This window comes from Saccopteryx leptura, chromosome 2 (assembly GCF_036850995.1).
Source record: "Saccopteryx leptura isolate mSacLep1 chromosome 2, mSacLep1_pri_phased_curated, whole genome shotgun sequence".
Lineage (NCBI taxonomy): Eukaryota > Metazoa > Chordata > Mammalia > Chiroptera > Emballonuridae > Saccopteryx > Saccopteryx leptura.
The window spans coordinates 282,511,695-282,538,093 of NC_089504.1; the positions used below are offsets into that span (position 1 = coordinate 282,511,695).

At 36.4% G+C, this 26,399-nt stretch overlaps 1 protein-coding gene and 1 pseudogene across 1 annotated transcript in view; both read left to right on the plus strand.

Moving 5' to 3' along the window:
- SPTA1 (spectrin alpha, erythrocytic 1) overlaps positions 1 to 26,399 on the plus strand; it is a 134,266-nt gene that overhangs the window by 41,137 nt on the left and 66,730 nt on the right. The window contains exons 16-23 of the mRNA XM_066366089.1: positions 202 to 383; positions 3,828 to 4,071; positions 5,967 to 6,089; positions 8,944 to 9,161; positions 9,968 to 10,060; positions 12,471 to 12,608; positions 21,195 to 21,346; positions 22,503 to 22,689. Of these exons, the coding sequence (XP_066222186.1) occupies positions 202 to 383; positions 3,828 to 4,071; positions 5,967 to 6,089; positions 8,944 to 9,161; positions 9,968 to 10,060; positions 12,471 to 12,608; positions 21,195 to 21,346; positions 22,503 to 22,689 (1,337 nt within the window). The remainder of the gene's footprint in view (positions 1 to 201; positions 384 to 3,827; positions 4,072 to 5,966; positions 6,090 to 8,943; positions 9,162 to 9,967; positions 10,061 to 12,470; positions 12,609 to 21,194; positions 21,347 to 22,502; positions 22,690 to 26,399) is intronic.
- LOC136396559 (U6 spliceosomal RNA) lies at positions 7,288 to 7,404 on the plus strand (annotated as a pseudogene).

The following is a 26,399-nucleotide window of genomic DNA, read 5'->3' on the forward strand; positions in this document are numbered from 1 at the left end:
GCAACCTCAGCATTTCCAGGTTGACGCTTTATCCACTGAGCCACCACAGGTCAGGCCTGTAAGGTGATTTCTTATAAAATCATATATAATAGTTAAAATTTTTCCATTGTATTAGCAAAATATTGTATTCATCTTTAAGTTGCTTGAGATATATTATTTTGTAATTATGGTACCTGTCTTATACTTAATGTCCTTTCCCAGGAACCCAGTTGTATGAAGCTAACCAGCAGCTGCAGTTTGAAAATAATGCAGAAGACCTGAAGCGCTGGCTGGAGGAGATGGAGTGGCAGGCTACCTCTGAGGATTATGGGAAAGGCCTGGCTGATGTACAGAATCTACTCAGGAAACACAACATCGTGGAGTCTGGCCTGGCAGCTCGTCAGGTTTGTTGCTAGTTCTTTGACCAGTTGTAAGCCAAAGCATCTATATATGCTTCTGAACAAACTCATAATAAGAAATTAATTAAAAGAAAGAAATCAAGAAATTAAAGGTAAAAAATTAAAAAATTTTAATTGATAAACAGCCTGTTCCCAATAATTGTTCTTATCCAATCAGTGTCATGTTTGCCTGGTGTCTCTAATCAGAATCCATGACTGATAATAAAACTTTATTGACTTTTCTTAATACAATACTGCACACTCAATACAGAAACATGGGTTTTTTTGTTTTTAAAGTTATTGGGAAACAATGGCTTGCGAAACCATACAGATTTCAAGTGCCCAACTCAACAAATCATCATCTGCCCACTGCATTATGCGCCCCACCCACCCCAGCAGTTTTTCCCTCCACCTGATTTTCTCCACCTCTGACCATCTCCACTTACCCTCCCTCCACCTTTCCTCTGGCCATCACCACACTGTTGACCATGTCCATGTGTATTATATATACAACTGCTCACAAAAATTAGGGGAACAGGAAATGTGCAGATATTCCAGTACTTTCATCCTTCTGTACAGTGCATTTTCACCAATGAAATAAAAGTTGGTTTTGCATCTCACTTGCATAATCAAACAACTTTCTTTGACTTGTCATTTGCTTTTCTGATGTTCTTGTTTAATAAAGTAAAATCAAATGCTCCTTTTTTTATTGCTTCATATTCATTTTGAAATATCCCCTAATTTTTGTGAGCAGTATATGATTTTGTACTAATCCCTTGACCTTCTTTCATTATTATGCTGACTGATATAAGCTAGTCAGAGAAAGACATATACCATATGATCTCACTTATATGTGGAAACTAATGAACAAGATAAACTGATAAACAAAATAGAAGCAGAAGCATGGACACATGGAACAGACAGATAGCTGTCAGAGGGGAGCGGGTTGGGTGGACCTGATGACAGAAACATGGATTTTATATTATATCCTGTCAATTACTAGTTAGGTGATCTTTGGTGTCTTTTTTACCTTTTCACACCTCTATATCTTCACCTATAAAATAAGAGTTTGGATAAAATTGCTTTTTCTTGTGTGAGCATTCTGAAATTCAAAGCTTGAACAGAGACAGAGAGAGAGCCAGAGAAAGGGATAGATAGGGACAGACAGACAGGAACAGAGAGAGATGAGAAGCATCAATCATCAGTTTTTTGTTGTGACACCTTAGTTGTTCATTGATTGCTTTCTCATATATGCCTTGACCATGGGGCTACAGCAGACCAAGTGACCCCTTGCTCAAGCCAGTGACCTTGGGTCCAAGCTGGTGAGCTTTGCTCAAACCAGATGAACCCGCGCTCAAGCTGGAGACCTCAGGGTCTCGAACCTGGGTCCTCCGCATCCCAGTCCAACATTCTATCCACTGCGCCACTGCCTGGTCAGGCTTGAACATATTTTTGATTCTACCAGTAGTTTTTTTTTTTTTTTTTTTTTTTGCTTGTTTGCTTCTGTTTTACAGGTTTTTGTTTAGAAAATTGAAAACTGTACAGGTGAAGCAACTCCACAGAGAAAATAGATGTCAGAGCCAGGATTATGATACAGATGCCTAGGCTCTTAGTTTCAGGTTACCACCTCTTGACATCCCACCAGACTATTATTTAAAATAAATTTATTCAGTAAGTTTCTAGAGTATAGATACTGTATATGAATTTCTGAAGACCTCAGTGGAAATCCACTTCCAGTTTACTCAATTTCTCAGCCCTAGGAATTTCAGCTTGTGTTTAAAAATGGTTCTGCTGTTTTCCAAAAAGTCTCACTAATCTGTCTTGTTAAAATATACTTTTATTATATCTGCTTTTCAGTTATTTTGGGTTAAATAGTAAAGTCACAATAATCTACAGAAGACAAAGCAAACAAAACAAACTCAATCAGCTCTAAGAATGGCTTGATGAAGTTTGGAATAAAGTAAAAGGCTAGGGGTGGAAAAACAAAAACTGTATAAAAATGACTTTGAAATCTAACATGGAAAAAGAGTCTGGAACAGATTTTCAAAGGAAGGCAAAAACAAGATTTGATAAAAGGTAAATAAAAACATACAAAGAAGAGGAACAGAATGTGTCAATATATAATAAATATGTGACCCTTTGGGGGAAAGTTAAGGCATCAAATCACCAGGAACTGGTTTGGAATACAGACTAAAATATAATGCTTGCAAAAGAAATTTTAAAATATGGAATACTAAAGTTATATTATGCTAAGTGAAAGAAACCAGTCAAAGAAAAACAAACACCATATGATTTCAACTATATGGCAACCAAGAATAGAACCAAGTCATCTATCTTCTCAGTCTTGGGCATCTTGCACTTACATTAGAGGTTTTCAAATAATGCAGTGGATTCATAATGATGATGAGAATTATGATGTTTCAAAATCACTCTATTACACTATGATGTTCTCCAAAGTTAAAGCGTCCTCAGAGATGAGAACAGTTGGGTAGTGATAGATATTAATTTTATTCTTTATGGAGCCTTTAATTTTTTTATGGAGAAATGAGTATATGCCTTAAGAAGCTATTGATGTTTAGTGATTTGTTCCAATTGAGAAGAGATACATCAAAACCTTTATAGGTTGAGAATTAGATATCATTGAATAGAGTAGTGAACCAATGTCTACTGCTCTGATTTACCACTTATCTTTACCCCAACTAAAAGATAAAACAAACAAAAAACAATCTATATACCCACTTCTGCTAAGCCGTTTATAGTTGACCTAATTAATAAGATGGAGTGCATTTTTGTATCTATATTTGCATATAGAAATACAGCTAAAGTTATTTCCAAGGAGAAATTTTAAAACCCTGTTTCAGTATTTCTTCTTCCTTAGATAATGGCCCAAATGGTGACTCTGATTTATCCCATTCACACTGGGTACTGACCAAGGCAGAGCCTTTGCATTTCTCTTTCTGAGGTTCTGACATTTGTTACTGACATCGCATTTCATCTCATAGGCATTGCTCCTGCTATGAAACACACTTAAGCCTCAGAAGTGTTTGTTATTTACAATTATAGCTCATTTTAAAGGAAGAAAAAGAGAATGAAAGGGGACTTGAGATAAAAAAAAATTCTCCACACCATTTTCCTTAGGACCACATTTATCAACGGACCCAAACCATTAAGGTTTTATAGTTCTAGTATTTCTCATTCTCTTGACACACTATAGATATTTGTCTTCTCTAAAATATGACTTGAAAACTACTTTCCCATAAATAACACTCTTAGATTGATGAAATGGTCCTCAATGTAGCAACCCCTTCCACTCAATTACACTGATTTGATTGAAAGTACTAACACAGCATATGTGGAAGCTGATTCTCTCCATAGCCACCCGACACAAAACTCTCATTCCTTTCTACTAAATGACAGAATTTTCTGATATCCTTTCAATTTCTTCTTTAGGGACAGGTAGACACCATCACAGACCTGGCAATATATTTTGAAGAAACAGGCCATCCTGATGCTGGGGACATACGGGCAAGACAGGAGTCTCTGGTGTCCCGGTTTGAAGCCCTGAAAGAGCCCCTGGCTACCCGGAAGAAGAAGCTCATTGATCTCGTTCGCCTGCAACAGATTTTCAGAGACACAGAGGATGAGGAAGCCTGGATCCAAGAGACTGAACCTTCAGCAGCTTCTACCTTACTCGGTTAGTACAGCCTGAGCAAGTTGAGCCATAGGGAGAGGCCTAAAGCCTACAGATTGTTTGAATGATCTGGGATACAGTAGCAGAGGTGTGCAAAGTTTGCTTTCAGCTCTTTCCAATCTTTCATAAGAAGTTTTTTAAAATGTACTTAAAAGTTTACCTCCTAAACCAGACATGAACAGTGCCCTAAACTTAAGGCTTTTGGGAAGAGCTAGAGTGTTCCACTCTTGGCTACTTGCTCTAACTTATATTATTGTCAAGCTCCTTACCTGAGCCATGGTTACTGTTTGAGGCACCAAAAGTTTTTGTCTATATTGTCCAAGGATCCCTTTTATAACTACATGAGCTATTACAACTACAAAGGGGGTGAAGTAGCAGATAAAGTACATGTTTTCCTTTTCTTTGGAAGCTATCAGTTTAATATATCAGTATCAGGACACATTGAAATAGAGCAGGGGTCCCCAAACTACGGCCCGCGGGCCACATGCAGCCCCCTGAAGCCATTTATCTGGCCCCTGCCGTACTTCTGGAAGGGGCACCTCTTTCATTGGTGGTCAATGAGAGGAGCACATTAGCCAAAAGCAGGCCCATAGTTCCCATTGAGATACTGGTCAGTTTGTTGATTTATTTTTACTTGTTCTTTATTTTAAATATTGTATTTGTACCCATTTTGTTTTTTTACTTTAAAATAAGATATGTGCAGTATGCATAGGGATTTGTTCATAGTTGTTTTTTTTTATAGTCCGGCCTTCCAACGGTCTGAGGAACAGTGAACTGGCCCCATGTGTAAAAAGTTGGGGGACCCCTGAAATAGAGAAATAAAGTGTTTATAAATATAATGGAAATTTAATATGCATGTATTTGGAATAGCTATGAGGGTCTGGATAATGGTGACAATAAAGAGCTAGTCTGGGAAAACATCCTAAAGAGAAAAGATCTTTTTTTTTTTTTAATTTTTTATTTATTTACTTTTTTAGATTTTATTTATTCATTTTTATTAGAGAGAGAGAGGGGAGAGAGAGGGGCGGAGAGATAGAGAGAGAACAGGGAGAGGAGCAGGAAGCATCAACTCCCATATGTGCCTTGACCAGGCAAGCCCAGGGTTTTTTTTGAACCGGCGACCTCAGCATTCCAGGTCGACGCTTTATCCACTGTGCCACCACAGGTCAGGCAAGAGAAAAGATCTTTTGAAGGTTGAATGGGCATAAAAAATTTCTAAAGAGGCATTTAGTGTGAAGTTTTAGGGAAGAAAATTTTGTGGGGAAAAGAGGTGAATCATGAAAGAAAGACAGGCAAGCTCTACTGGGGATCTAAGAAGATGGAAGAAATTAATAATATATAGTATTTATTATATGCTTGTTAAGGTTAAGCAATAAGTGAGGCACTTTTTATAAGTTATTTCTAATCCTTACAAACAAAAATTTAAAACAGGTAACATTGTGCCACTTTATGATAAAAAAAAATAAAACAAATTCAAACAAAATACTAAACTAAATTTAGAGGACTTAATAGGTCCTGACATGCAAAGAAATTAGAAGTGGAAGATCCTGATTTTTCTACCACAATATTCTAAAAGAGAATTGGTTGCATAATATTGGGAGTTTGAACTGGAAAGTTATTTGCTTTTTTGCCTATCTTCCAAAAATAATAGTGATTTATTTATCATCTTTTGAAAGATAGTGAACTGAATTTCCTTAGTACAAAGAGGCAAGGACAATAACAAAACTGAACAGAGTTAATTCAGACAAATGGTATACATTTCAGAGCCCACTCAATGATTAGAACCTCGAAAGTAAAAATTTGTAGGTCCAAGAGTTAAAAACGGGTAAAATAGCCTCTTATTATTTCATACACTAGAATTATACCACTCCTTAAAATGATTTTTTTTTTCCTTGTAGGCAAGGACCTGATTGCCTCAAAGAATCTTCTGAATAGACACCAAATCATCCAGGCTGACATTGCCAACCATGAGCCACGTATCCGAATGATAACAGAGAGGGGAAACAAAATGATAGAGGAAGGTATGTGTGATTCACATTGAGTTGAACAATCATCCTTATGCCAAAATTATGGAAAAGTTTGCTCAATTTTAGGGCTTTAAGGGAATATAAAGGTATCTGACTTATCTAATGCAGAAATTTTGGGGGAATAAATGAAATGTTTGTGTATTTGAATAATAGGAAACTCCCTACTTCATGAGCCAATCGTTTCTATTTTTCTGTGAATCTAAAATTATTAAAATAAAACATATTACCCTAATAATCAATATGATTTTCTGTAGAAGTTATAAAATTCAGAATTTTTAAAACAAATCAAGCCCTTTTTCCACATGGAAACTTCCAAATTTGTGAAGACATGTCTGAGGTTCCCGATGTCTCACAGTCTTTATGACAAATAGCACCATTTCTTTACTTTTTTATTTTTTGCTGTAGTAATCTCAATGTTTTTCTTCCTCCTGGTCTCCTATCTTCAGAAACCTTTATTAATTAAATACATTTTAGAACTAAATATCATATACCAGGTGTGCTGTAACCAGTATGTATTGCATTGGGATTTTTCTCTCTATTGATTCAAAAATAAATTACTGCCAGAGAGTATCCAGGTATCAAAAGTATAGTTTATGTCTCTTGGTCTTGTTTAAGAGACATAGACAAGAGTGTGGTGGTTATGGGGGGGGGGGGGGCACAAAAAAAAACAGATAGAAGGTGACAGAGGACAATTTGACTTTGGGTGACGAGTATGCAACAAAATTAAATAACAAGATAACCTGGAGATGTTTTCTTTGAACAAATGTACCCTGATTTATTATTGTCACCCCATTAAAATTAATAAAAATTTTTAAAAAGCAACCTTAAAAAAGTATAGTTTAAAATTCAGATTGCTAAAGAAAATTTTAGATCTCAGTTGAGTGATTCAAATCTAAAAATGTTTATTTGGGATTTCTATTATACAGTAGTGACTTATCTTTTTTTTTTTTTCTTGAACTCTCCAGCTGTAATTGTGGATTTTATCTATTTCTCTTTTTAGTTCTTTTAGTTTAGTGTCATGTTATTGAATGTTATGTCTTCTTCATGAATTTAAATTTTTAGCATTATGATATAGCCCTCATTGTCGATATCTGGAGATTCTCTAAAAGCTACTTGACTCATGTTTGCATATGCATTTCTCCATCCTTTCGCTTGCACTCTGTTTCTTTATATTTAAAGCAGTTTTCTTGTTGTGCTTGCTTCAACAGCACATATACTAAAATTGAAACAATACAGGGAAGATTATTATGTCTAATATACAAGGATGACACATAAATTAAGCAACGCTAAGGATAGGTATCATATATTTAGCCATTGCTTTAACTTTATGCCATCTGGTAATTTTCCTCTATTAATTGAAGCATTTGGACCACTTGCATTTTTTATTACTTTTTTATTTTATACTGTATTGTATGCTCACTCCCCCAAGTCAGGGCCTGTCCATCACCATTTATGCCCCTATACTCTCCTCCACCTCCCTCTGCTCCCAGTAATCACCACATTGTTGTCTGTATTGATGAGATTTTTTGTTCTTTTTTGCTTTATTCCTCCAACTCCCTCTCACCTAGCCCTCCCACACCCCCATAGCTGTCAACCTTTTCTCTATATATGAGTCTGTCTCTATTTTGCTTGTTAATTCATTTTTTAAAATTAGATTTCACATATGAGTGAAATCATATTTGACCACTTATATTTAAAGTGGGTGAGTTTAAATTTAACATTTTGCTGTTTTTTTCTTTTGTCCATCAGTTTCTGCTTTCTTTGGATTAACCGTGTGTTTTCCTTATAATTTTATTTACTGTCTATAATTGTTTATTAGCTATAGTTCGGTGGTGTGTATGTGTATGTATGCATGTGTGCATTTATTCTAGGGTAGTGATTCTCTCATTTTTGTTTTGTGGTTTTCATAATGATGCTAATACATTTGTCTTTTTTACACTAATTATTTTATAAGTGTTCAGTGAGGTTTTCTGGGGCCTATATGATGTGTGATATGGCCATAACTCTAATGGTTAATGAAATACTGTATATGCTAGTGTATACATTAATATTTTTGTTTTGATTTCTGATATAGTATCTATCCATAGATATCATAATATAGGAAAAAGCTTAAATGCTTTAAATATTAAATTATAAAGGTATCTTGGGAGTAAAATTTTAAGATTAATCAGTTTAATATGGTAGGGGACCTCTCTGCATATTTTGAAGCTCCATCTCTGTGTAGCAGCTTGTTCTTTAGTACTTGGGTCCATAAGTTCTACCTGTTTTGTCTTCCCCCAACTCTGATTTCTGTCTCCTCAACTCAGTGTAACTTCTATTTCTGTTTGGGTTAACCCTCCAAGCACTAGAGCCTAGAAACTCTCCCAGACATAAACTGACAATCATAAGGCATACCTAATTTCTTTCCTTTCTCTCAGGAGTCAGAATTCTTTGCATATTGTTTGAAAATCATTGCATTTTATCATTTTCTGTCCTGCTGTCTAATTGTTAGGTGGAGAAGGATTCCTGTAATAATAAGTCCTTAAGGGCCAGAAATAAATATCTGATGAATTTTCTGTTTAGCAAATACATGATTTTGGAACTCTGAGCATTACCCACACATAGATATTTTGCTTTCAGGTCTGTATAACAGAATATACCACCTAATTAACCTCCACACAGACCCACTTACATCACCACACATACCCATCTGTCTTTTATTAATGTACAGTATTTAAGTAAAATGTCACATTGAGTACATCTAGCATCATCTTTACACTTCTCTTTTTCTCCCCAAGGTGACCAGAATGATTAAATTGTAATAAGTGTTAATGAGGGCAACATTACCTTTTCTATAACTACTCCATAGGACACTTTGCTGCAGAAGATGTTGCCTCTTGCATTAAAAGTTTGAATGAGAATATGGAGTCTCTTCAGTCTCGAGCTGCTAGACGGCAAAATGATCTTGAAGCCAATGTCCAGTTCCAGCAGTATTTGGCTGACCTGAATGAAGCAGAAGCATGGATTAGAGAGAAGGAACCTATTGTAGACAATACTAACTATGGGGTTGATGAAGAAGCAGCTGGGGTAAGTCAGATATGAGGATGAACATTGTCTAGTGTTGACTAAATAGTATCAAATTAATTTATGAGACATTTACAAGTTTTGTTAGATTATTTGGGGTTTTCAAAGTGATATGGTAGCTTTTGGACTTCATCTGATGGAATACCCTCAGAGTTGGCAGACATCACAAAAAATATATTACATTTTCTTAATTCCACAGAAATCCATAGATTTCCTAGAGATTGTTAAAAGTCAAAAAGCATGACTAGAGACCCATGCCTGTGTTGGTCCTATCTTAATCTTTCCAGAGTAATCTTGAGATTTCACAAACCAACAATAATTTTAAGATATAACCACTTTAAATACTTTTTGAAATAAAATTGGACAGACATGTTGAGACAAGAAGAAAATCAAAAGTCATATTATCCTTCATATTCATTTCTTTCTTTTGATTATTGTCCTGTGGAAAGACAATACAGTATTTAATAAATTTCCAGCAAGAGAAATAATTAAAATAATATCCCAAGTCATGTGAATGTTTAAGTCTACAAAGTAACATTATCATCAGCACCCTCTTTTAGCTATGATGTGGGTTAATAAACTGTTAGTGCACTTTTGACTTCATGTTGATTGAAGCAAATATGTTGAAATTGTTATTTATTTTTTAACTCTTATTTTCTTGATACTTGCAAATTTAGGGTTAAAATATTTATATTAAATAGAAAAATAGGACAATCAGAATAACACAAAGTAATACTTGAAACATCCCCTAGAGATGCTTACTGATCTTTTTGGATTGCTTCTGATGATTTTCCCATCAAAAAATCCAGGTTCTTCTAAAAAAGCATGAAGCCTTCCTAGTGGATCTTAATGCATTTGGAAACAGTATAAAAGCTCTACGTGATCAGGCAGAAACCTGCCAGGTAAGAAAAATTTAAGGATGACTAGAATCACATCCCCATAACAAAGGAAAGGAATTATCTTTATTACTGGTGTTTACTTTCTAAAATCCAGGACACAATTGCAATGAAAATGGTAAGTTCTTTGATCTTAATGTGCAGAAATTGTTGCATCTTCATAGCATCTACAGAGATTTACTCTACAAGAATTTCTGGATAAGTGTAATTTTTTGCTTTCCTCTCTTCTTTCTTTTATATTTCCACTATTCTTTTTTTATTATTTCTTTTGTTTGCATCTCTTCCTTGTACATTCCTTCTTGATTTCTTTGCTTCCTGTCTTAATTTTCTTATGCCAACACTTATTAAATGTCTACCATAAGCAACCATGAATAAAAAATAATCTTGATTTGCAGGAAAATTACAGTCTATTAGAGTGTCAGAAAGTTAAACAAATAAGAGCACATAATAGATATGTGAACAGGAAAAGGGGTAAAAGAAAAAAAAGTATTCTATTTTCCAGGAAAGAGCACTGAAGTTTTTTAAAAATTTAATAACTCACTTTACCTGAGTTATTTTTTCAAAGGTGATTTAGTGTGCAGACAAGGAGAAACACTTTTTTAGTTAAAAATATAAGAGAGCAAATGAACCAAAGCACAAAATAATTGTGTATTTAAGAGATAAGAAATGCAAATGGTTGAAAATATGAGAATGTCTAGGATATAAGGTAAAAAAGAGTGTCCTGAAGAGTAAGAAAATTGGAATCAACTAAATGATATCATTGTCTCCTGTTGTAGAGGGAAAAGAGAAACATTCTTACATTCAAAGGATTCTTTCTACTGAGAAGCTCGAAACTAATGAAACTAATACATTGCAAGTAGACAAAAGACATAGACTCACCATGTCAAGTCAATATATATTGACAGAGCTTCTAAGCTGTGTATTTGCCAAGCTGTGCACAAAGGGTGTCTAAATAAGAACAGATACATTTATGCATAATTTATTAAGAAGAAACATGGAGCCCTGGCCGATTGGCTCAGTAGTAGAGCGTCGGCCTGGCGTGCAGAAGTCCTGGGTTCGATTCCCGGCCAGGGCACACAGGAGAAGCGTCCATCTGCTTCTCCACCCCTCCCCCTCTCCTTCCTCTCTGTCTCTCTCTCTTCCCCTCCCACAGCCAAGGCTCCATTGGAGCAAAGATGGCCTGGGCGCTGGGGATGGCTCCTTGGCCTCTGCCCCAGGAGCTAGAGTGGCTCGGTCGCGACAGAGCGACGCCCCAGAGGGGCAGAGCATCGCCCCCTGGTGGGCAGAGCGTCGCCCCTGGGCGCATGCGGGAGTCTGTCTGACTGTCTCTCCCCATTTCCAGCTTCAGAAAAATGCAAAAAAAAAAAAAAAAGAAGAAGAAGAAACATGGTACTTGAATGATATAAATTCAGAGGACTTTGTAAGGGAAGTAAATCTTTAGCTCCAGTCTGAAAGTGTGGGTCATTACTTAGGCAGGTATATTTTGATCATTCTCTCAAAGATATGGTATTTACAGAATGTAAAATTCAGAGACTAGCTTGAAGAACAGGTTGCTTGCTAAAGGGAGATGCAATATATTTTATCTGAGTTCACATTCTCAGTTTTTGAAATGCTGTAACCTTCCCTGTGAAGCCCACATTTCCTTGATATAATTTAAAGGTCAAGGTGTTATAAGGATTGTTAGTGGAGGCCCAGGGAATGGTAAAGGTGATGAGAGATTGATAATAGATTTTTAACTTTCAAAAACAACATTTTGGTCCTAGCCAGTTGGCTGAGTGAATAGAGTGTCAGCCCAGCAACTGGACCTCCTGGGTTCGATTCCCAGTCAAGGTACACAAGAGAAACAACCATCTGCTTCTAACCCCCTCCTTGTTCCCCTTCTTTTCCTCTTCCCCTCCTGCAGCTAGTCACCCCTTTGGTTTGATCATGACCCTGGGCACTGAGGATAGCTCAGTTGGTCTGAGCTTGTCAGCCTCAGGTGTTAAAAATAGCTCAGTTGATTAGAGTATTGGCCCCAGATGGCAGTTGCCAGCTGAATCCCCATGGAGGCACATGTGAGAGTCTGTCTCACTATCTCTCCTCCTCTCACTTAAAAAAAGAGAAACATTGATGTGCATAATAACTTAATACCTCCTTTAACATTTAATATATTGAATATTTCTAACAAAGTACATACTTGCTCACTCTGTATTCATATTGCGCAACCTCCTTGTTCCCTGAGAAGTGTTAGGATGGGGTAATATCTCTGAAAACAACATGTTATGATCTTTCTGTTACTGTCAGCTATGTAAGAGGTTCCAGCCAAAGGATCTTTTGTCCTGTCAGGCCCAGGGACAGTCTCACACTATTAGGTTCTATAGAGAGATGTTCCTGATTGGCAGCTTACTTACAAGGTCTTCTTTCTGTTTTTGTTTAGCAACAACAGGCTGCACCAGTGGAAGGGGCAGCTCAAGAAGAGAGGGTTGTGGCTTTATATGACTTTCAGGCCCGCAGCAACCGAGAAGTCACCATGAAAAAAGATGATGTTTTAATTCTTCTCAGTTCCATCAACAAGGTGAATATCCCTTCTAACTTTCTTCCTGTTATCAAAAAGATAGTTTTTCCACAGTCATCTCTTCCAATCCTGCCATATATCCATATTTTGGTCAGTCAAAAATTCTCTGTTGCTGTCACTCTTGAATAACCATAATATTTTAAAAGTATCTTTCCTCCAGATACTGTGTGGGATGCTGTACGTATTGTTTGGCATTATAATATAAATTACAGTTAACAAAATAAAGACTGAAAGATTATATGTAATTAGTGATAAAACATATAAGTGATTAGTGGTAGTTCTGTAATATATTTAAAGGATTAAAATGTCCCTTTCTTCCATTTTTTGACTAATTTCTCTCTTATGCAAAATGTTCCTAGTGATGGAACAACAGTGGCTGGGGTTAGGATGAGCCTGAGTAAGGTAAGTCTTTGTCAGCTTGATTTTCTTTATTTTTTCATAATGAAACTCAGATGTATTTGAAGTTTGATAATAATAAAATAAAAGAACTTGGTTACAGCTGAATTTGGTAAGGTAATTTTAAGCTTTAAATATTTCAATAAGAAAAGAATTTAAAAAGTTACCTAATTAATTTTTTAAGCCATCACCATAACTATCTTTTAAATTATTTTTTAAATTGTATTATTCAAATACAATTAGCATCCAGTATTATCAGGTATATAGTATAGTGGTTAGATTATCATATAGTTTACTAAGTGATTCCTGCAATATTTAAAGTACTCACCTAGCACCACACTTAGTTATGAGAATATTGACTATATTTCCTATGCTATAATTTACATCTCCATGTCTATTTTATAGTACTTCTCAATTTTTTAGCTTTTCACCTAGTCCCCCAAAACCCCTCCCCTCTGGCAACCATCAGTTTGTTTTCTGTATCAATGTTCCTATTTCTGTTTTCTTATTTGTTTAGTTTGCTCTTTACATAGGTTAAATAATATAGTATTTGTCTTTCTCTGTAAGGCTTATTTTACTCAGTCTGATAACCTCTAGATCTATCAATACTGTCTCAAATAGTAAGATTTTATTCTTTTTTATGGTCAAGTAATATTCTATTATAAACAAAATTAAGCAAAATTAGGTTTACAGTTTTTAGTATGTAAAACATTGAGTTTATTTTTGTATTATTACTTATTAATTATTGTATTTTCATATTAAAAAATGTAAACCTACATTTGCCAACCCTGTATATGCACCATAACTATTTTATCTACTTGTCTTATCTACTTGTATACTTTAAATATATATATATATATATATATATATATATATATATATATATAAATTAATTGCTCCTATACTCTCCCTCACCTCCCCTCATCCTCCCTTCCCCTGGAAATCACCACACTGTGTTCTTGTCTATGATTTTTTTCTTTCTTTCCTTTTTTATTTTTTTACTCAATCCCTCTAATACCTCTACCCACTTCCACCCCCACAGCTGTCACCCTGCTTTCTATCTATGCATCTCTCTCTATTTTGCTTGTTAGTTTTTCATTGTTGTTCATTCTAATGAACAATAGAAATCTATTCCACATACGAGTGAAATCATATAATGCTTGTTGTTTGTGGACTTGCTTATTTCATGTAGCTCCAGGTTCATCCATGCTGCCACAAAGAGTGGAATTTTTTTTTTTCAAGAAAAATCTCCAGATAAAGAAGTTAATGAAGTGAAAGCAACCAAACTATCAGATACAGAGTATAAGATAGTGGTTATAAGGCTGTTTCAGAATCTTAAACTAAGAATATTCTCAGTGAGAATTTAAACAAAGAGATAGTAACCATTAAAAAGGACATAGAATCCATAAGAAAAAAAAGAACCGGTTTGAAATGACTACTACAATATCTGAAATGTGATTGCTCCAGAAGAAATCAAGAGTAGATTAGATGAAGTAGAGGATCAAATTAGCAATTCAGAGGACAAGATAACAGTAAGCATGCAAGGAGAGCAGTGAAGAAAAAAGAGAATTAAGAATGCTAAAGCCCTAGGAGGATAGCTGATTGGTTAGAGCATCATTTTGAAGCACAGAGGTTGCTGGTTCAATCCCCAGTTACAGGAAGAGATCAATGTTCTTATCTTTCTCTCTCTCTCTCTCTCTCTCTCTCACTCTCTTTCTTTTCTCCCACTTCTCCTCTCCTTCCCTTTTTTCTTGCTAAATCAATAAATTTTAAAATATATATATTATATATATATATTATATATAATATATATATAAAGAATGCTAAAGAAAGTCTGAGGGCTCTGGGTCAAAATCAAGTAAAAAAACATCCACATCATAGGACTACCTGAATAAAAAGAAAGGAAACAAGGGATAGAAAACCTGTTTGAAGAAGTTACAGTTGAAAACTTCCCTAACCTGGTGAAGGAAAAAGTCAAAGTTTAGGAAATACAAAGAGTCCCACAACAAGACACATAACAATTACAATGTCAATGATTACAGACAAAAAATAATCTTAAAAGCTGCAAGGGAAAAGCGATTAATTACATACAAAGGAGCCCCTATAAGGCTGTCATCTGATTTCTCAACAGAAACACTTCAGGACAGAAGGGATTGGCAAAAATTTATAAAATGATAAAAAAAAACAACAACAAGAACCTACAACCAAGACCACTCTATTCAGCTAAGCTATCATTTAAAACTAAAAGAGAAATAAAGATCTTCCCAGACCAAAAAAAAGCTAAAGGAGTTTATTACCACCAAACCTGTATTGCAAGAAATGGTAGAAAGTCTGCTATAAGAAGGGGAAATTAAAAAAAAAGAAATTGAGAGGAAAAGGAGTATGGGTTTAAAAAATCAATTTGCAGGCTGGTCTGTGTGGTGTAGTGGATAAAGCATCAACCTGGAAAGCTGAGATTGCTGCTGCAAAACCCTGGACTTGACTGGTCAAAGCACATAGGACTAGCAATCAATGAACAACTAAAGTGAAGCAACTATGAGTTAATATTTCTCACTCCCCTCTGTAAAATTTATAAAGAAAAAAATTTTAACAAAGAATAAAATTTCAATAAATAAGTATATATCAATTAGAACATTAAATGTAAATGGATTAAATTTCCTAATCAAAAGACATAGAGTAGCTAAAGGGAAGGAAACATGACCAATATATAAGCTATCTAAGAAAGACCCACTTCAGAACAAAACCTACGCACAGACTGAAGTGAAGGCATGGAAAAAAGTATTCCATGCAAATGGAAATTTAAAAAAAAAAAGTGAGGTAGCAAAACTTATATATGACAAAATAGACTTTAAAACAAGACTATAGCAGGAGACCAATAAGGTCACTACATTATAATAAAAGGAGCAATTCAATAAGAGGATATAACCATTATAAACTTTTATACACTCAATATAAGATCACCTAAATATATAAAATAGATTTGGATAAATATAAATGGAGAGATTGACAGCAATGCAGTTATAGTAGGGGATTTTAACATTCCAATAATATCAATGGATACATCCTCCAGACAGAAGATTAACAAGGAAATAGGGCCTAAAACACACACTAATTCAGCTGGATTTCAATTGATATCTTTAGAGCATTTCACCCCAAAGCAACAGAATATATATTATTTTCAAATTCACATGGAATGTTTTTTAGGATAGACCACATGTTAGCACACAAACAAGTCTTAATAAATTTAAGAAGATTGAAATCATATCAAGCATCTTCTCTGACTACAATGATATAAAACTAAAAATTAACTACAATAAAAAAACTGTAAAGCATTGAAACACATGAAGGCTAAATAGCATGTTAATAAACAATGAATGTGCTAACAATTATATCAAGGAAGAAATAAAAATTTCTTTGAAACAAACAAAAAGGAACATACAACTACCAAAAATCTATAAGACACAACAAAAGCAGTCCTGAGGGGAAGTATGTTGAATTACAGGCCTACCTCAAGAAACAATTAAACTTTATAACAACAGGGATGGACCTTGAGAACATTGTACTAAGTGAAATAAGTAAATAAAAAAAAGCTTAGAACTATATAATTTCATACATAGGTAGGATATCAAAATGAGACTTATGGACATAGATAAAAGTGGTTACCAGGGGGAAGGGATTGGGGAGAGGGAGTAAAGAAGGACAAATATATGGTGACAGACAATGATTTGACTTTGGGTGATGGACCCTGTAATGCTGATGGCCAAGCCTAGGCAGGTTCACATTAGATTCAAGCAGATGGTAGAGGAACTGCAGAGACAGAAAGTGGTGGGCCATTCCTGTTTATTAGAATCTCGCAAAGTGAGACAAGCAAGCAGGCAGAGAGAAACTGCTTCTCATGGCAGCAGGTGAATGAACACCAAAATGGCCCCCTGCAGTGCTGGGCAGGCAATCCACCAAACAGCCCCTCGCAGTGGCAGGCAGGCAATCTGCAATCTGTCCTGGGTCAAAGCACCCATGGCCTTACAAAGACTCTGCCCACATGGTTCTTCCATGTGCTCATGCACTTATCATGCAAAGTGCAAGTGATCAAGCCTAAAGCCCTTTTAGGGTTGCTCACCTCACGTCTACATGAAAGTATCTTCTGCGATGGCCCCTTGTGTGAGGAGTGAGGTACATTACATAAAAAAAACCAATACAGACTACAGCAACCAAATCACAAAGGCACAAGTTATTCAAAAATGACAATAATTACAGAGGTGCCCTTCACAATGTCACCCTGAGCACTCTGCCCATTTGTTTCTCTAACAAATGTCATGCCAGAGTTTGGCATCTAGGGCAAACTGCAGCTCTTGGGCCTGTATTTTCTTCTCATGTGACTGTTCCAATGCCAGGTGCTATTGGCATTCAGCCTACCTTTCACACTGAAGCTCTTGAACTCAGTCAGTCTCCTTCTCCAGCAACTGCTGCAGTTCAAGTCACTGTTGGAGCTCAGTCTGCAGCTCATCCTGAAGCTGTATTACAAGTTTTATTCTTTGAAATTCCTGGCTGTCCTCCACTACGATGTTGCTGTAGCAATGATGTAGATGTAGGTGAGGCAGCAGTCACACTGGTGAGTTTGCCATGTTGTAAGGGCTTTATGGTTTTAGCTTTCTGGCTTAATGCCTCTAGCAATAGGATATCAGGCTTTGGGCTCCCCTCCCCACATTTCAAAAGACCCAGGGACCAGACAAGAAGCACCTTTGTTCTTCATGGAGAGAGTGGCTCTGGAGAGCCAGCTGTGTGGCATTTGTCTCTGCCCCTCTCCTTACCATGAAGTGAGGGAGGCAGGATCTGGAAGGCTAAGGGGCTTCACTTTAGTTTTTTCTGTCTTTGCGATGTGCAGGCTGCAGGAAGACTGCAGGAACACTGACCATGACCCTGAGCTCTGACCCTTCGGTTTAGTTTTCCCCCCTCTGCCCCTCTATCTCATCACTCCTCCTGACAGAAGGAGACCCAGTCACTCCAGTTTCCCTCTCCATGCCCCTCAGACAAAATCCAGACAGCCTGAGTTTTCCTCCTCCCTAGAGTTCAGAAGAGAAAAAAAAAGTCATTCCAGGTTTGTTTCCTCTTCAGAGCCCACTGCAAATGTGTTTTATCTTCTATCCCCCTTTCAACTGCTCCCACTTTTAGTCCATTCAGTACGTGGATCTTTCAGGTGCACCCATGAGCCCCACTGGGTTCCTTCACTATGTTATAGTTTTCAATTTGTTAAAATTTCAAGGGGAGAACCTGACCTGTGGTGGTGCAGTGGATAAAGCGTCGACCTGGAAATGCTGAGGTTGCCGGTTCGAAACCTTGGGCTTGCCTGGCCAAGGCACATATGGGAGTTGATGTTTCAAGCTCCTCCCCCTTCTCTCTCTCTGTCTCTCCTCTCTCTCTCTCTCTCTCTCTCTCTGTCTCTGTCTCTCCCTCTCCTCTCTAAAATGAATAAATAAAATTTTTTTAAAAAATTATAAAATTTCAAGGGGAGAGATCAGGAGTGTCTCTCACCCTCCATTAATTACTCTGACATTATTCAAATAGTGACTTTTTCAGGACATGTTTCTTTTTCTCCTCTTTTTTGAGTTCTCTGTTTTTTTCTACATATTAGGTAGATCTGCCATGTCTCCCAGTCTTGATAAGGTAGCCTTATTTTGGTGGTCTTTGGATCTCAAAAGCATGGTCTCCTTGGTCACCTGAGCTGGGTGCTACAGGAGTGTCCCTTGTGTAGGTTATATTTTCCTTTCTGATGTAGTTGAGCCTTGCTTGCTATGGCATGCCTGTGGGTTGTTGACCCTCAGGCCAGCTGTGTGTAAGTATTGGCCACAACCAGTGTACAAACTGCTGTGCACAGGCTGACCCCACAAAGTGAAATACACCTCAGCAAGATCTGGAACCTGCTGATACTTCCCTTTGATTTTTCTGTGTTTTGAGCTAAGCAGGTTATTCTCTGAAGCAAACCACCAAGCATTGATTCTGGAACACTTTGGAAGGGATTTCAGTGCAGGTCAATGTTAGACACTGCTTGTGACTGGCCCTTGGTTACCGGTTAGAAGCTTGAAAGTGATCTATGGTTGGTAGTTGCTTGACCTAGGAGCACATGGAAGGGTCCAAGCTGCATACTGAAGCCTAGTGACACCAGTACCAGAATTGAAGCAGATCAGCAAAAGGTATAAGACACTTTGAGACTTACCATGGCTAGTTGGCTACTCTTTAAGCTCAGCCACTGAAAAAAACCTTAGGGTTATGTGACTTATGTCATGCAGGTACTCAGGGAGTCACCAGGTAAGAGAAAATAATGTTCACTAGGTTAATAAAGATTCCAGCTCAGCAAAAGTCTCTGGATACATTGAGGCCAGCCATTACATTTTTGGGGCCTGTAGACCTTTGTGGTGGAACAGGGTCTCAGGTGTTATCAGGGTGGAACTGCTAGAGTTTGTCAATCTAAAGAAGAGAAAGATTTGGCTGTGTGGAGAGAGAGCTCAGTATAGGAACATTAGCTCCTATTAGACACATGAGAAGATGGTACTCACTTCAAAGCCACACAAATCAGTCTCTCCCTGTGTGACTCAGGCACCTCATGGGACTGGCCAGAATTCCCTAAGAGTTTGCCAAGAAAGACTGCAATGAAAGCTCAGGCTGACCATTGCTCACAGAGTTTACAGCCATGCACAATTTTGGTGGCCAGGGCATTAGGGAGTCATCAGATTGGAGCCAGTGAAGCTCCCAAGGCCAGCGCTCAACTCAAGAAAATGGTGTACATGGGCAGTGTGAGAGAGGGACTCAACACAGGGATGTTGACAATTGTCCTTTGAGCACTCACCTTAAAGCCATTCAACTCATTATCTCCCTGTGTGACTCTGAATTGCTATCCCTCCACTGGAGCCCAGGGTGAGTACCTGCAAGCATGATTTTTTTGTGTATTGGCCCTGTTAGAGGGTGCCTGGGTTTCTGGCAACCTTCTGTCTGCCCCAGGTGGATGAAATTCCTACTGATTTTTACAGCCAGATGCAATGTGGGCTCTTTTTTCCAGCACTGGTACTTTGGTCTGGGGAACCCAGCATGAGGTTGAGACCCCTCACTCCTCAGAGGGGACCTGGATTCTCAACTACTACACCTGAATGTGGGGGGCCACCTTAATTTTGTGTCTCTGCTCTTCCTACCAGTCTTAATGTGGCTTCTTTTGCATATCCTTTGTTATGACTTCTGTTCAGCTAGTTTTCAGGTCATTATCCAGGTTGGTTTTTCTATAATTTACTTGTAATTTTGATGTGGTCATGGGAGATGGTGAATGCAGGTTCCACTTACTCTGTGTTCTTGGACCCAGGATCTCAGCTTGGTTTTTATTTAGATCTTTTTTCTGTAAGAATAGTGATAAAATATTGGCTATAATTTTAAATATATATTTGTAAGAACTCAAGTAATTGTTTTATATTCTGAAATTTCATTAACCTCCAAAAATTATTGGGAAGAAAAGAGAGTTTAGAATATTGTTACTGTGAGGGAAAGTGATCTTTTTAGAGAAGCAACATGTTTTATTATTAAATAAGTTGTGTGTCACTCCACCTTTCTCTTTGCTTAGTCTTCTCCGTTTTACTACATTATTCTCTAAAGAGATTAACTTGAGAGTGCTTAGTATAGCACAATATCCAAAATACTCTGTGGTGATCAGGGTGATACTTTAGCATAAAGCACCCACTAAGTTAATTTCAAGGCAACATGGTTTTTAGGATGTGTCGGATAGGGAAAGTAAGGTGTAAGAGAAGTTTTTTTTTACAATATTGCCATACACAGATATTCTATTACTAAGAAGTTTAGTTTGATTCTGGCCTTGTTTGTGTGTTGTTTGTTTGTTTTGTTTTGTTTTTAATTTCTGGTGGAAAATATGCACCATCATTAAAAGAACTATCTTTGGTTTTTGAAAACCTCATCAGAGTTAAAGGTCTAACATCAAATATCAGATTTCTTGATTTCAGAAGCTTATTTCTGCAACTACTGCAACTCATTATTTACATTCTTTTTAATATGTGCAAATTACAATATTCCTCCTATAAGTGATGGTCTGCTTCTTCTGGCCATCAGCTTGTACCCATTCTTAGAGACTTAGCTGAACTTTCTAATATTTGTGGCTTTCCCAAGAAATAAAGAAAGAGTGGGCATTTTCTCTTCCAGGACTGGTGGAAGGTAGAAGCTGACGAGCACCAGGGTTTTGTTCCAGCTGTCTATGTCAGGAAACTAGCCCATGATGAGTTTCCTATGCTCCCACAGCGGTGGAAAGAAGATCCAAGCAACATCACTCAGCGACAGGAACAGATTGAGAACCAGTAAGTTGTGGAGACTGAAGAACTGGAGAAGTTTTTAGCCAAACATTTCCTATTGGCCAAAGGCACTTCTCATGACTGCATCTGTTAGATTAGAGATTCCTTGCAAACAAGAGTTAAAAGTAAACTTAAAGTCCTTTAAATACTTCCATGAGGACAGGAAATTCCAGTACCATAAAGTCAGTTGTCTCAGGTTGGACATTTAATAGAGTCATGTATTTTTATTCCCTGCCCAGCATGCTTTCAAGATTATAAAAAGACCTTCTAACATCCATATAAATTTTATTTACTTTACCAGACTGTTTTATATCCAGTTGTCAGCAAGCATGTCAAAATTTCACTTCTATAGAATGTTGCCAGTCACACTATTGAAACATTGACATATTTATTATTTTTAAATTTCTATTTAGACAATTGATTTTAACGAGGTGACATTAACCAATTAGAGTACATAGACTCAGAGAAAACATCTCCAGATCATTTTGTCATTTGATTATGTGGTATACTCACCAACTAAAGTCAATTTGTCCTCCGTCACCTTTTATTTGGTTTTCTTTATGCCCTTCTCCTCCCCTACTCCTTCATTCTTCTCTCTTCCCCTCCCCCTGGTAACCACTATACTCTTATCTATGTCCATGAATCTCAATTTTATGTTCCACCTATGTATGGAATAATACAGTTCTTAGCTTTTTCTGATTTACTTATTTTACTCAATATAATGTTATCAAAGTCCATCTATGTCATAAATGACTTTATGTCATCATTTCTTATGGCTGAGTAGTATTCCATAGTATATGCGTACCACGTCTCCTTTATCCAATCATCTATTGAATGGCTTTTTGGTTGTTTCCATGTCTTGGCTGCTGTGAACAATGCTGTGATAAATATGGGGCTGCATGTGTCTTTACATACCAATGTTTTTGCTTTTGGGAGGTATATACCCAGAAGAGAGATGTTTAGTATTTTTAAATGCAACATTGTGTTTATTTCTCTGCACTCAATATTATTTATCTTCTATTTGTATTTTCTTCTCTCACTTTCTTTTGCTTTTTTCTCTCTTTTTTCCCCTTTCTTTCTTTTCTGCTCTCACCCTGCCTCTACTGTTCTTTTTCCTTTCCTTTTATTTCTCCTTTCCCATTATCTTCATTTATACAACCAGGTACCACTCCCTCCTTAATCGGGCAGAAGAACGCAGACGTCGTTTATTGCAACGTTACAATGAGTTTTTGCTGGCCTATGAGGCAGGAGATATGCTGGACTGGATCCGAGAGAAAAAGGCAGAAAACTCTGGCATAGAACTAGATGATGTTTGGGAGTTGCAAAAAAAGTTTGATGAATTCCAAACGGTGAGAAAATGGAACCATCTCCTCCAGACAGTTTTTGAGAATTATCATTGTTTTCTTTTATCCATGTTTCCTCCTAAGTGACTCCTTAATTTCACAGTTGATAAATGTCTTTCCCAAAGCTACTGAGAGCTTCACATTTCAAATTTTTCTCTGCGTATTGTAAATGCAAGGAAAATAAAGAGGAAAGTAGTCATCCCAACTTGGCATCCTGCAGTTCCTGCTATTCCCAAGTCCTACACGGAGTGGTGTTCTTGAATTCTTTAAAACTTGATCTATACTGTGTTCCTGATGCCCATATTGAGATGAGGTATTGTGGAACTCTGTGTAAAGTCTAATTATGGGGCAGAAACTGGATGAGGAAGTGGAAAAAAATAACCCAACTTTAAATCTAGACAATTTATAATTTTTTTATGTACTTAAAACCTTCTTGTTCCCCTTTTTCTTACGAACCTATTTTATTATTTTAACTAGCAGTGAGTATAAACCTCTTTCTTCCTTTCTTTTTTATGATGGATACTAATGGAATTAAAGTGATAGATGATAGGTAAATAGATATAGGGATGTTATAGATATAGACTATGTAAAAAGAAAAATAAATGAAAATAAGAGTAAAATTATAAAATAACATGAAGAATGAGACTTCCATAGGAAAACTCATTGAAAGGCTAATGCATAATGTAATGAACAATATTGTCAACATAAACATTGTGATGAGCTCTCTAGAGTTATTTTACAAGATTCCTTAATATAAGCACATTCAGTCAATAAAATTCTATAGATGGTAGAGGACTTATGTTGACAGAAAAGAATATTACATGGCCAGATATAGATCTCCTGATGGTGTTACTTACTCCAGGGAGAGATTTTTAAGAACCCTGGAAAAAGAAATTTACATACTTTCTCTTAATATTTAAATGTTTTAATTTACATTTATATCCTGATCATTTGGAATCTATTATTGAATATGGTAAGGAGGAAAACTCAATTTTATCTTTTTCAAAAATGCCTAACCAATTTTTGCAGCATCATTTACTAAGAAATCCATTTTTGCTTTAGTGATTTGAGTTGTTACCTTAATCGTATAGCAGAGGTCCATATGCACTTAAAATTATTTTTGTTATTTATGTTTTTTCTATGATAGACTGGATAAGTTATGATAGCCTATATCTATGCATGTATTAACACCACAATATTCTTATTTTTATTTTATTTTATTTTATTCACTTAACATGTGAATCTACATTCTAAAATTTTTTAGTGTTAACTATAGGCACAAAATTGTACAATAGATCTCTAGAACTTACTCCTCTTGCTTAACTAAAATGTTGTGCCTGTTAATAGTAAGTCCCTATTTTTCTGCCACTAATCCCTGGTCACCATTATTCCACTCTATGATTCTGAGTTTGACTATTTTAGATTATTTAAGTAGAAGCATCTAGTATTTGTCCTTCTGTGACTGGTTTATTTCACTTAACATAATATCATCCAGCTAAATCCAAGCTGTGGCATAATGCAGAATTTCCTCTCGTAAGGCTGAATAATATTCATTGTATATGTACACCTCATATTCTTTTTCTTCTAATTTTTAAATTTTATTTAGAAAACAAGGTGACATGATCAACAACAGTACATAGGTTTCAGGCAAATATTTCTATAGCATTTGAACTCTTGTTTATGTTGTATATCCATCACCCAAAGTCAATCATTTTCCATCACCTTATATTTCTCCCTCTTTACACCCTCCCCTCCACCCTCTCTCATTCCTTTCTCACACTTTCCCTTACCCCTGGTAACCACTTCAGTTTTATCTATGTCCATGAGTCTCAGTTTTATATCCCACCTATGTGTGAAATCATGCAGTTCTTAGCTTTTTCTGATTTATTTCACTCAGTATAATATTCTCAAGATTCGTCCATGTTGTCATAAATGTCACTATATAGTCATTTATTATGGCTGAGTAATATTCCATTGTAATTTATCCAATTTTATCCACATCTTCTTTATCCAATTTTATCGAGAGATACTTTGGTTGTTTCCATGTCTGGCCACTGTGAATAATGCTGAGATGAACATGGGGGTGCATGTGTCTTTATGTAAAAATGTTTTTGAGTTTTTGGAATAGATAACCAGTACAAAGATTGCTGATTCATATGGTAATTCTATTCATAATTTATTTTTATTAAGTGAGAAGAGGGGAGGCAGAGACAGATTTCTACATGCACCCCAACTGGGATCCACCCAGCAAGCCCCCTAACAGGGGGTGCATTGCCCATCTGGGCCTCTGCTTGGTTGCTCAGCAACTGAGCTATTTTAGAGCCTGAGGTGAGGCCATGGAGCCATGCTCAGCACCCAGGGCCAACTTTGCTCAAACCATTTGAGCCATGGCTTCAGGAGGGGAAGAGAAAGAGAGAAGGAAGAAGAGAGGAGGAGAAGCAGATGGTCATATCTTTCATGTGCCTTGACCTGAAATCAAACCCAGGCCTTCCACATTAACACTCTAAGCTTGAAAAAACTAGCCAAGTCCTCTATTCTTAATTTTTTGAAGAAACATAAATTTTCTTCCATAATGGTTGCACTAATTTGCATTCCCACCAGCTGTGAATGAGGGTTCCTTTTTCTCCACAGCCTGTCCAATACTTGTTATCAACTGTCTTATTGATAATAGCCAAACAAGTATGAGGTGGTATCACATTGTAGTTTTGATTAGCATTTCTTGAATAGCTAGTGAAGATGGGCATCTTTTCATATATCTGTTGGCCATTTGTATGTCCTCTTGGGAGAAGTGTCTTTTCAGGTCCTCTCCGCATTTTTTAATTGGATTTTTGCTTGTTTGTTGCTGAGCTTTGTGAGTTCTTTATATACTTTGGATAATAATCCCTTATCAGAGCTGTAGTTTGCAAATGCCACCTTCCCTATAGTTGGCTGCTATTTGTTTTGTTGTCAGTTTCTTTTGCTGTGAAGAAGCTTTTTAGCTTGGTATAGTCCCAATCATTTATTATTCTCTTTCTTTCCCTTGCCTTTGGGGTCAAATGCCAATAAATTGTTCTCTATGGCCAAGGTCCATAAGCTTAATACCTATATTTTCTTCTATGTGATTTATATTTTCAGATCTTTTATTTAGGTTTTTGATTCATTTTGAATTAATTTTTGTTCAGGAGGACAAACTGTAGTCAAGTTTCATTCTTTTGCATGTGGCTTAACAATTTCTCCAGCATTAATTATTGGAAAGCCATTTTTTCTCCATTGTGTTTTCTTGGCTCCTTTATCAAAGATGATTTGATCATATATATGTAATTTTATTTCTCTCAATTCTGTTCCATTGGTCTGTATATCTGTTTTTCTGCCAATACCATGCTGTTTTGATTATCATGGCTCTATAATATAATTTGAAATCAGGTAGTGTGATACCTCCAGCTTCATTTTTTCCCCTCAGGATTGCTTTGGCTACTCGGGGTTTTTTATAGTTCCATACAAACCTGGTAATTTTTCTTCTATTTTTTTAAAGAATTGCATTAAATTTTTATATTGCCTAGGGTAATATGGCCATTTTAACTGCTGATTCTTTCAATGCATGAACATGACATAATTCTTCATTTCATTGTGTCTTTTTAAATTTCTTTCAATAATGTTTGTAGATTTCAGTATATAGGTCCTTCACATCCTTTTTTAAGTTTATTCCTAGGTACTTTATTTATTTATTTATTTATCTA